General features: G+C 43.9%; 1 protein-coding gene across 1 annotated transcript; it reads left to right on the top strand.

Moving 5' to 3' along the window:
- The first annotated feature begins 2,787 nt into the window (after positions 1-2,787).
- LOC129203900 (cystatin-A-like) lies at positions 2,788-9,928 on the top strand. Its single transcript, XM_054818845.1, has 3 exons — positions 2,788-2,918; positions 7,806-7,907; positions 9,556-9,928. The coding sequence occupies exons 1-3, from the start codon at positions 2,853-2,855 to the stop codon at positions 9,682-9,684; spliced, it is 297 nt and encodes a 98-aa protein (XP_054674820.1). The 5' UTR covers positions 2,788-2,852; the 3' UTR covers positions 9,685-9,928.
- Positions 9,929-10,934: the final 1,006 nt, after the last annotated feature.

Consider the following 10,934-nt stretch of genomic DNA (forward strand, 5'->3'; position numbering starts at 1 on the left):
TTTGTTTTGTTACTGTACTGGTGTTGTTATTGACTATAGCTTCTGCTTCTTAAAATTGCTTGTACAAGACCAGAGAGGAGTGGCCTGCAAGCTTTAAAGATTTGTTTCTTCATTACTGGAATAGTACATAGTGCAAGATGTTACTCACCTTTAAAACCATAAAGACTCCTAGTGCTGTTCTCCTAGCACAGATTCTCCATGTTAACAGCAGTACAGTTACATGAAGAAAAATTGCCAGCTGTGTGAATGGTGAGTGTAGGCTGGAATGGCATGTAATATCAAACTCATCTCCAGTACTGAAGTGGAGACACTCACTAGCTTGTAGATGTTGGGCAAGAAATGGAATGGGGACAGCTGGTCTTTTCAAGGCAATGTTCCAAATGCTATTTCATTACATCCAAAGCTTAATAGAGAGGGGTGTAGATGAGGGTTGCCTAGGATAGTCTGTTGCCACTGATCATCATTGATAGTAGGTCTGTGAAACAGCAGCATTTCAAAGTGACTTCATGAACTATGTGTGCAGGATGAGTACTGCATGCCAATCTTGGAAATATCATTCCCATGGAAAGAAAACAGACTCATTGGCCTGTGTAAACTTCAGCATCAGCTTGCTGACAATTAGCGTTGATTTCCCTTCCCTTCTGTAAAACTCTGTGCATTCAGGGGGGGAAGTTCTTATGCTTTGAAGTAAGAAAACCAGAAAACCCAGAAATATGGAGTCCAGTCCAATGAATGATTTCCATGCAACTTTAATGTCATCAGTTTCACACCTAGAGTATTTGCAAGATTATAAATTAACCCTCTTAGTCTTTGTGCTCAGTGTATTTCTTACTAATCAGAATCAAGAGTTCTCCAGAGAGGTAGTGCTGCCTTGGGAATCTTATCAACATCCCTTTCCAGGGGAGTTAGTGAGATATGCATCCTGATGAGTGCAGAAGCTTATAAAATATCCTGGTTTAGCACTGGTGCTGCATGATTGTTGGATGCATTCTGTGGCTTCTGGCCTCAGTAAGGTGAGCTGGCTCTTCCAGTTAAGTTAGCTCATCTGTCCTGCTCTGTGAATAAGATGCATGGTAGTAACATGGTGGAAGATGATCACCATTTGAGTGAATCAGCAGGGTGCTGTGCAAAAAAAGGAGATTGAGCTCATCAGCTTGAATTGTCATGAACCCCACAGATTGGGCTGTGAGAAACTTCTCAAGTGGAGTGGTGAATTTGGAGAAAATGGCAGACTTTTAGCTTTAACACTTCCCATTCCCTTTATTCCCAAGAACTGGAAACATTTTTCTCTTTGTTCAGAAACATGTTGTCTCGGGGCAACTGTTTTTTCCACAAATCATCCACTCCCATAACACTGCTGCCCAAGTTTGGGAAATTTTGTAACATCCTTATCAGTAAGCTGCTTTTACCTTGATCCATATGCTGTTGAGTTTAGGGCCCTTCCAGCCCCAGTTTCTCAATCTCAGGTCCTTTGTACCAAGAACAGGCCTTGAAGTTAGATACGAAGTACTTGTTTACAGTCTGTTGCATCACTTGTAATCAGTGAGGAGTGTCAGTGGGCTGGTTAGGACACTGACAGGTCTGTGCTACACAGTCACCATTGCTGTGGCCATGAACAGGCTTGCTTGTAGCAAATTCCCTAATGCTAATTCCAGCAGAAATGCTCATGGCCCGCGTGCGGCACATATTCTCATTTCAACCCCTCTCATGTATGCACCCCTAAGGACTAAAAATTGTCTGGTCTGTTGCTACTACTTAGCTCTGGAACAACATTCCTCCCAGTTGCTGGAGAGGGGGATGGCAGGAATACTGAAGGGGAATAGTTTTTCTGTGGTCTTGAAGTGTTAGTTCTCCCTTACCAGGTAGGGCTGCTAACAGTTGCTAGCCTTTTCTCAGTAGGTTGCACGTGTTTTGAGCTTTCTGCATTCGTATATGGTCATGAACATGACTGTCATGTGTCTGTGACTGTAACTACAGAATGAATACTTCTGACTGTATATTCTGCATGTTACATATTTCAGCAGTGTGTGAAATATAAGTATCTTGAAATTGTGCACACACAACTACTGTAGTGAGAGGGATTGTACTTTGTCTTCCAGGAAATTGGCATGAGAGTTGCAATAAAAATGTAAATGGTATGGCATATTCAGTTGTTACTATGATTGCCAGAATGCAACTATAGGTTTGATAGGAAAGAAGCAGAAATAACTTATTTGCAGTACTTACCTGAACCTAGGATTTAATTTTTTCCCATTCTGGTTCTGGTGTTTACCCTGACACCTTTCTGGTCAGGCAGAGGGAAGTAAAGTCACTGAAAGTAAAATGCAATCTGCTTCTGTTCCCCACTTGGAAGGATATTTAGACAGTACAATTTCAAGTTGAACGGGACCTGCACTAAGGAAATTACTGCGTGCTTTCTTCTGATCTTGAATGGTGTTGGGAAATATTGGGTGTGACTTCGATCCATTTCCTAAGTGCACAGACTAGTCATCTGCACATGGGTGGAGAGGCAAGAGGTTCTAGTTTCAGCCCAAACCAACTCTTTTAAGATGTGGGTGGCTGGAGGCTGTTGTTTGCTTTTCTTACTGGTGTGGAGGCTATACTCACTTAAGATTTTAAAGTGCTTTTTATATTTACTATTAATATTATCAGTGCTTTACACTGCTTTTTTCCCATTTTCCCCATTTGTCTCTTTCTCCAGTTTGGTAATGGTAGGCTCCATATGTTACAAGTCATATGATTCCATGACACATGTATGTGTATATATATGAGATGCCTGGTGACTCTGCTCAGACTGCGCTGAACTTCCCTCTTCAGAACCACCCATCATTTCAGAGAAGTTACCTGCTGCTATGATGCCTGGGGGCTTATCTGAGACCAAGCCTGCTACCCCAGAAGTCCAGCATATTGTTAACAAGGTGAGTTGCAACCTCTCTAAAGAGTCTCTGTGTGCAAAAGGCTGAGTCTTGAAGCTTGTGCAAAGACTGGGAGACCAGGTGGTGATTCTGAACCAGTGTTTAAACTGAAGAAGCTAGTGCTGAAAATAGGAATCTCCTTGACTTCCAGTATTTTCTCAGCATTCTGCATAGGCAGTGAACTGGTAGGACTGAGACAAAGCACTTACCTGTCTAATCCTTGTCTGTAGCCAGGCATAGTACTGGCTACCTTCTGTTAATGTTTGCATGTCATTCAAAGACCAACTCTGCTATCCCAGCACTGAGGTTGCTTGTTTGAAATTAAAGGTGGTGTATTTGAAGGGAGAAGATTGTACCTGGTAGAATTAATTCCTCACTGAAGGACATGGATAGGACAAATCATATGGTAGTATGTGCTAGAAAAGGGTATATACAGGGCAAGGCTATGAATAAATGGCATGTTCTCTGCTGGCACCTAGTGTTTTCTAGAGTCACAGCTGCGATGCAGGGGCTGCTGGTGAGCCAGTGGGGCAAGGTGGGCTTGGCACAAAGCAGGCAGAGCCAGTCTGGTTGCCATGGTGGCTGGTTACAGGCAGTGGTCCTGTCCTGGAAGCAGCTGTGTGAACAACACCTCCGCAGATCCTTTAATGCCCTGCAGTGCAGCCACTCTTGGAAGAGTATAAAGTGCATCCTGAGGAGTGGGAGGGGAAAACCATGGGCATGGGAAAGCTCCTTTGGTGCCTCATCTCATGTTCCCACCCACCCTCCCAGCCCCCTTCGCCCTCCCAGCTCTGAAAGATGAGCTCTTCCCCTTTTGGCGACTGCACAAAACAGTTGTCACACCCTCCTTGAGGAAACAAAAATAGGAAGTAGCGGGGCTGAACATGTTGGCCAATACTGCTGCACACACCTATGTGTGTGCGGGGCTCCGAGTTCCCTCCTTTGCTGTGCCGCAGAGGACAGAGTTTGCACTGGCACCATTCTGCATGTCCTGTGAGCTTGCAGGCAATGATGAAATCAGAGTAAGGAGAGCTGGGCTGTGCATGCGGAGGGGCAGAGCCACCAAGAAAGATCTGTAAATAGGCTGCGTAGGCTGACGTCAGAGTCCAGTACTCTGACTAGGTTCTTTTAGATATTCCACACATGGAGGGTATAATGTTTAATATCAAATTTAGGTATTTGAAGATATTTGATGTTACATGAAGTTTCTGATTTAGCAGTGATACAAATATACTAGTAACACAATACAGATGTAAGTTACTCTTAGCAAAATACAGCAATTGCAATATACAGTTCAATCACAATACCAATGGGATCTCCGCTACTGGTTTCTATAATATGCTCACTGTCACGACACCAGGCATCCTCAGTTGCCTGGGGAAGTAGTACATGGGTTGAAGCCAGCTCAAGCCCATTGTTGTTCTCTTTGAAATTCTTTTGTTCATTGTTTAGCTTTTATACTCTGTGTTGGGCAGAGCCACATATTCACACACACACCCCCCTCCCCGCTGGTTTGGCTAACTCGGGGAGGTGTTCACATTCTTTTAATGAACTCAGGGAGTTATGCCACCCGTTGGTCCACTCAACTGACATAGCTGTTTGTCTAAAACAAACACCCTCTCATCCCCTTTGTGTTGAGATAAAGTTAACTTATTTGCAAAAGCTGTGGTAAGTCACACCCTGAGTTATTTTCTGAGTTTTGTGGGCACATGGCCCTTGCCCAGCTCCTCTGAGCCTTCTTCCATTGTAGGGCTTTGTTGGTCAGTCACAACTGGGGTTGCCAGAGTTGGGCATGCATACATGGGGGAGGGCTGGAGTATGTGATAACAGCAGAGATAAACCTTTTCTCTTTCTGTTCTGCAGTAAATTATCTAAAACTGTCCTGGGGACAGATTGAATTACTCGGGAGCAGTATCACTTCCTCCTGTGCTGGCACAAGTGGTTGAAGGAGCAGCATTTGCAGAGATCAGAAATTCCCTTTTACCTATGGAGGGGAGACCCTAGGCAAGGACTTGTGGCACCTTTGTGTATTTGCAATTCTTGTTTCCATATGTGTCAGACAGGAAGGGCAATGTCTTCTGCCAGTTGGGGGCTGTGAAATTTGACTAATAAGTCTGAAATACCTTTCAAAGGGCCTCCTTTGAACATTGCTAGGACAGCGTAGCATGCCAGGTACCAAGCTATGTTTTTAGTGCTAGGCTGCGTGATCAAAAGATCCTACCCTATTGTAACGTGTATCAGAGATGAAACCACAGTGCTTAACTGTCAGTGAGCAAACACACACTTAAAAATGTGAATGCTCTTTTCAGGCTGTGCTAATGCTCACAAAGTACAGGACAAATACAGAATCTGAGATGCGGATGTACAGATTTTCTGTTTGATTCCTGGAGAGGACTGATCTTGATTTTGGTGTTCTTCTGTACTCAGTAACTTCAGGAAAATCAAAACAGATTATTCTTTGCTCTTTGTTTTCTGCAAGGTGAAATTTCTGCCTTGTGTTGAAAGCAGGAGAGAGAACTCTTCCTGGTCCTTCCCCCCCTCGCAGAGGTTTTGGTATAGGTCTCAAAGGAAATATTCTTACAGAGACGAATCTTATGTTGGGGCTATCCTGCTGTGCTTCCAGCCAGATAGCAATGTCACCCTTTCATGATGCAATTCTGTGGTCTGCTAAACAGAGAAGCAATTCATATGATTTGAGCGAAGTTGTGAAGAGCATCTGCAGACCTTGGGATGCTAAAGGTCTGTCTGCTCTTGGGACATATTTACTTACACCTATGCCTTGTCTGTAGTCTAATCCTTAGTGAGCTGGGGAATGTTATTCATTCAGTCTTGTTTCAAAGCTGTTGCCTAAAACTGACAAAAGGTTTGGGTTTAAGGAGCTGTTAGGTAAGAGCTTAGGAATGTTATATTTTTCTATCTGAGGATTAAGGAGCTGTCTGCCTGCTGGATTTTACTGAAAGCTCTGTCCGTAAATAACAAATAGGGGACATAGTGGTCAGAGGTTGGGAGAGGTGGTAAAACTGGAGAGAACTGGATTTGTTTTGTTCTGAGAGGGGAGTAATATGTACCAAAAGATGCCACTTAGGAGCATCCTAGGAGCCTCAGACCCAGCCAGCTGGGAGGAGTTGGAAATTGAAGTTTCCCTGGTTTGCTAGAGTTAGCAGCTCCCAAGTTGAAAGTATAGCTGTCGGTTCCCGGGAATAGAAACCTCATGGAAGCTACTCAGAAGAAGAGCAGAGTAAGAGATTATGAGGAGCCTGAATGTGATGAATTGGATAATTGCTGACTGTCTGAAATCCAGATCATCTGGATGTTACTAGGGTGCTTTTTGGGACCTGTCTGCAAGGAAGGAATGCCATGGGAGTGGTGGCTGTAGATGAATGTGCTGGGAAAGCCAATTAATTCTGTGCATTTCCGTGAAACAGGCAGGTGGTGAGAAGTGCTGACATGCTGCCGGCCCCTCCCGGGGGCTGCCTAAGCAGGCTGCTGAGTGACACTGTGCTCCTCTGCCCGACTTTTGGAATGCCTCTGCCCTCTGTCAGGCCTCCGGCATGGGTGTCATGTGCAGAGGAGAGGCTGTTACCCAGCCTGCAAAAGATTGTTTATGCTTTCTAGATGACAGAAAAAAGTTTTCGGGTTACATTCGCTGCAGTTGCCTTTCTGTAGGGAATTTGTGTCATCGGATGCAAACAACCATAGTAAAACACTATTACACTGGTACATAAATCATGATGCCTCAAACACCTTGTCAGACTTCCACTGCTGTTCACAGCTATCTCCCCCACTACTCCCCTGCCCTTTCAGCCTAGTAGTTACACAAATATTTCATCTCTGAGAGGACATTACTGCGGTGATTGCTGGTGAACTTAAAACTTGCCCTACACTTTGTGTGTTTCAGGAAAAACTGCTACGCCTCTTTTTTTTTTTCTTTCTTTTTTTTAAATATGTATGTGAAAAGGCTGTAGATGTCTGAAATGTGCATATTTTAAGATCTACAGGGCTTAAACTGGGTACTGTGCATAAACACATCTACCTGAGCTGTGAGCATAAATGCTATCAGCACAGAGCATTGTTTCTTCTGGAACTAAGCTATCTGCAGCTGCTACATAGTAAAGGACTAATGATGTTTATGCAGGTCTGGGATTGATTTCTGGCTCACAATCTAAAGGTAATACTTCCAGTTTGGGAGATGGAAGTACGTAGTTTAGTCCTGGACCATTGTAACTATTACATTTGTTTGTATTTTACATGGTTCTAGATGTTCAGGGACGTGTTTAGTTTAAATTACAGGTTTAGCTGCAGGGCTTCCACCAGCACAAGAGTAACTTTCAGGAACTACTTCATCAGGTGGTTGTCTTGATACTCTCAAATCACCCTGTTGGTTTATTGCAGGTCTTTAAAGAAAAACGTTAAAGAGATGGAGTGCAGCTCTGAGGCTGTGAAACACAACAGGGGTCGGCAGCCTCCCAGGCCGACTGGCATGGGCGCAGCACTTCCAGGCGAGGGGGGCTGTCTTGCACCGCTGCATAACAGTGTGGTTGACATGGGATGTACCCTGCTAGGAGGCATGGCTCGGTACCTAGCTCCTTTGGTAAAGAAAAAGGCAGCAGATAGCAATTTCTCTATACTGAGCTGGAGACAGTTTAGCTTGACAGCTTTTGAGGCAAGGGGAAATCAACTAGGAAGTCTAATTCTAACAGGATTTTAAAGAATGCTGGAGGGAATGCTAGGAAAGAGGACTGGAGGTCTTGGTGTAAACTGAATTATTTTGGGAGTTCTGGGTTTATTTCATTAAGAGTGTGTGTTTGAAAGGATGAAAATTGGAGTGGTAGATAAGAAAGAAAAGCCTAAATATGAACCTGCCAACCATTTTTCCCTTTCTTTTTACAGGTGAAGCCACAATTTGAAAGCAAGGAAAACAGGACATATGGCATCTTTGAAGCCATAGTATATAAGACTCAGGTGGTTGCTGGGATAAACTACTTTATTAAGGTTTGTATATATTATAGGAAGTGCTTAGTAGTTAAACAATATAGGTGACTTGCATAGTGACATAGCAAGAAAGAGAAGCAAATGTGGTGGAAAAGATCTGATGTGACAATAAAGTTGACTGTCTCCAGATGCTTATAAAATTCCCCTGTTTAGCACTACTGTAGAACAGGAATCTAAAAACTTCTAAAACATGCATCTTTTTATTAAAGAAATTGGCAAGTAGGGTTTGGGGGATAGTAATTCTTCAGAGAAACATTATAAGCATTTGCTCCAAGCTTCTTATATTTAGTTGATCCTAGGAAGGAGAGACACTGCCACACCTTCTTTCCCAGGTCCTTCCTTAAAATAACTCTTGTTATTTCTGCTCTGTGGGCACCAGGGGATTGTACTATCAGATTACCTATTATATGGCTAGTCTGAGTCTCACTTACATGAATGATGTTTAGCCTTCCCTTGCTCCTGTGAGATGTGCCTTCACTTTGTGGCCAAAGTGCTGAGTAATGAACAGTAACAATTTAGAGGAAGGCTGCAGTAAAGCCAGAAGTCCTGCCAAGTTGCATTTCTTCCCTTAGTGCCCTCTTATTGCTGATCTAGGCAATGTAAAATACTTGACTGCTGTCCATGCCAAGCCTCATGACCAAACTACTCAGAAATGAAGATTGACATGTTAGCGAATTTGGAAGAAATCCATTTTAACACTGAAAAGAGATGATTTGCCTCTTCTTTCCCAGTCTTGCAAGTGACAGGAAACACACACTAATTTTAGCATTAACTGGAATGAGCTCTGTCACAGGATTCATTCTTTTATACTTCTGAATTTTCCACATCACTAATAGTTTACTAGCAGACTTACAGTGGCGATGTAATCCAGACCAAGACTAACATTGAGCCACGTTGCAGCCACCAGAAAGCATGTAAAGGCCTCTTCGGGCCTCAGGCATTACACTTTTCCTTAATACTATATAACTCACACAGCGAGAGTTTAGCACCTGTTGTGCTTGGCTCTGTATGAACGAAATTATGCACAATGTCATAGCAAGTCTTTATGTGAGGATTTTTCTCATGGGGAAGGTGAATTTATTTTAAAATAGTTCAGCCACTCACACTCATCCCCACAAGCACCAAGACATGTCAAGGTGTCTGTTCAGGCACTGATGTGTTTGCAGTAATTCCACAGACAAGGGATCCCAACTTTTGGGTTGTCATTGCTTCTTAGGACCATGTGCTGGTTTTGGATCTATCTCTGTACCTGACACTACTCTGCATCTTGCCCCACCCCTGAATCATTAAGATTTACTCACTGTCTCTTGTCTCCTACCCTGAGTGTCCCAAGAAGCTGTGAGCTGATGTGCTGGGATCTTGACTGACATGGGATGCCATCAAAACCTTTCTCCTCTTGTGCCTTCTGGTGCTTCCACACCCAAGCACTCCTACTCATTTTCTGAAGGCTTTTATTACAGTTTTCTACAGGTGTAGACAGTTTCTGCTGTTACTGTCCACTTTGGGTTAAGAGCTGTTGAAGTAAAAATGGAGATACACATAAAATTAAGCTCTTGAGCAAAGATAGTCTTCCAAGTATGTAAAAGCAGCCTTTTGTTTGAACCTGCTTCACCCATGATCCTCACCTTCCTGCTGTTTTGGTTTCTAGGTCCAAGTTTCTCCTGCCGACTATGTCCACTTAAAGGTGTTTCAGAGCCTTCCTCATGAAAACCAAGGTCCCAGCCTTGTCGCTTTTCAGACTGGCAAAACCAGAGATGATCCCCTGACCTACTTCTGAGAGATGATGGGGAATGATGCCTCACTTCTGCAAAGTGCATGTGGATTCTGCCTGTGTCAGTAAATGCAGGAAAATAAAAAGTTTTGAAAGCTGTTTCTTCATCTACTGCATGTCATGTCTAGGTCTCCTGCCTGGCTAAAGCTCAAGCAGGCTCTAAGATACTATTCAAGGCTGTTTCTGCCACCTGACGTTCTATAGCTGTGAGACAGAGCACACCTATTTCAGCTCCTCTTTCCAAAACAGTCAGGCATGCTATGAAGACAAAACTAGGGTCTCCTGAGTATACTTCAGGTGTTAACAGGCTACGTACTTCACCATGTGGCTTCTTGGATTTGCTTTTAAGTGCATTAAATACAAACTATTGGCCACTACTCAGAAAGTGTGTGAGAGTGAGCAAGGGACAGATAATTTCCAGCAAAGCATTCTCAAAGCTGCTTGTCAGTTTTTCAGTCTGTGGCCAAGAACATGCAGCAACATCATCTAGACGTGGACTGTTCCCCCTCAGCTCAGAGGGCAGCAAACCCTGTCCAAGTCTCAACTTAATTACACAAGGCAAACATCAAAATTTACAAGCTTGGCTACAGGTTTTTCTGAGCAGGTATAAATAGACACACACACACAAAATCACAGACTGGTTGTAGTTATAAGGGTCTGCTGGAGATCATCGAGTCAAATCCCTGTGCTCAACGCAAGGTCAACTAAAACAGGTGGATAAGGACCATGTGCAGTCAGCATTTTGGTGCTCTCCATCAGTGGAGCCTCCTCAACCTCTCTGGGCAACCTGGTCCCCTGTTTGAACACCCTTGCAATTGCTAAAGGGAAAAAAAAGGTGGTGGTAGGTTTGGGTCCCGTGTCCGTCCGTCCCCCCCCCCCCCCCAAATGTACATGGAATTTATGTGTTTCTATTCATGGCTATTGCCTCTTGCCCTTTCACTGCACTGAACACTACCGAGAAGAGCCTGGCTCGTTACTTCACCTTGTCCTAGGGCTGAAAAAGCCCAGCTTTCTCAGCCTCGCCTTTTAAGTAAGATGCTCCACTCGGTTGTCTTGATGGCCCTTTGCTGGACTCTGTCTGGTGCATCCGTGTCTGCCTGGTACTGGGGAGCCCAGAACAGGGGTCAGCACTGAACAGCAGCACAGCCATCCGGTGTATCAGCCGCTCCTCAGTGTCGTGTCATCTGCAAACCTGCTGAGGGTGCACTCGGTCCTGTCGGCCAGGTCATTAATGAAGATGTTACACTAAAGTGAAG

Source organism: Grus americana, chromosome 1, assembly GCF_028858705.1.
Source record: "Grus americana isolate bGruAme1 chromosome 1, bGruAme1.mat, whole genome shotgun sequence".
NCBI classification, from domain to species: domain Eukaryota; kingdom Metazoa; phylum Chordata; class Aves; order Gruiformes; family Gruidae; genus Grus; species Grus americana.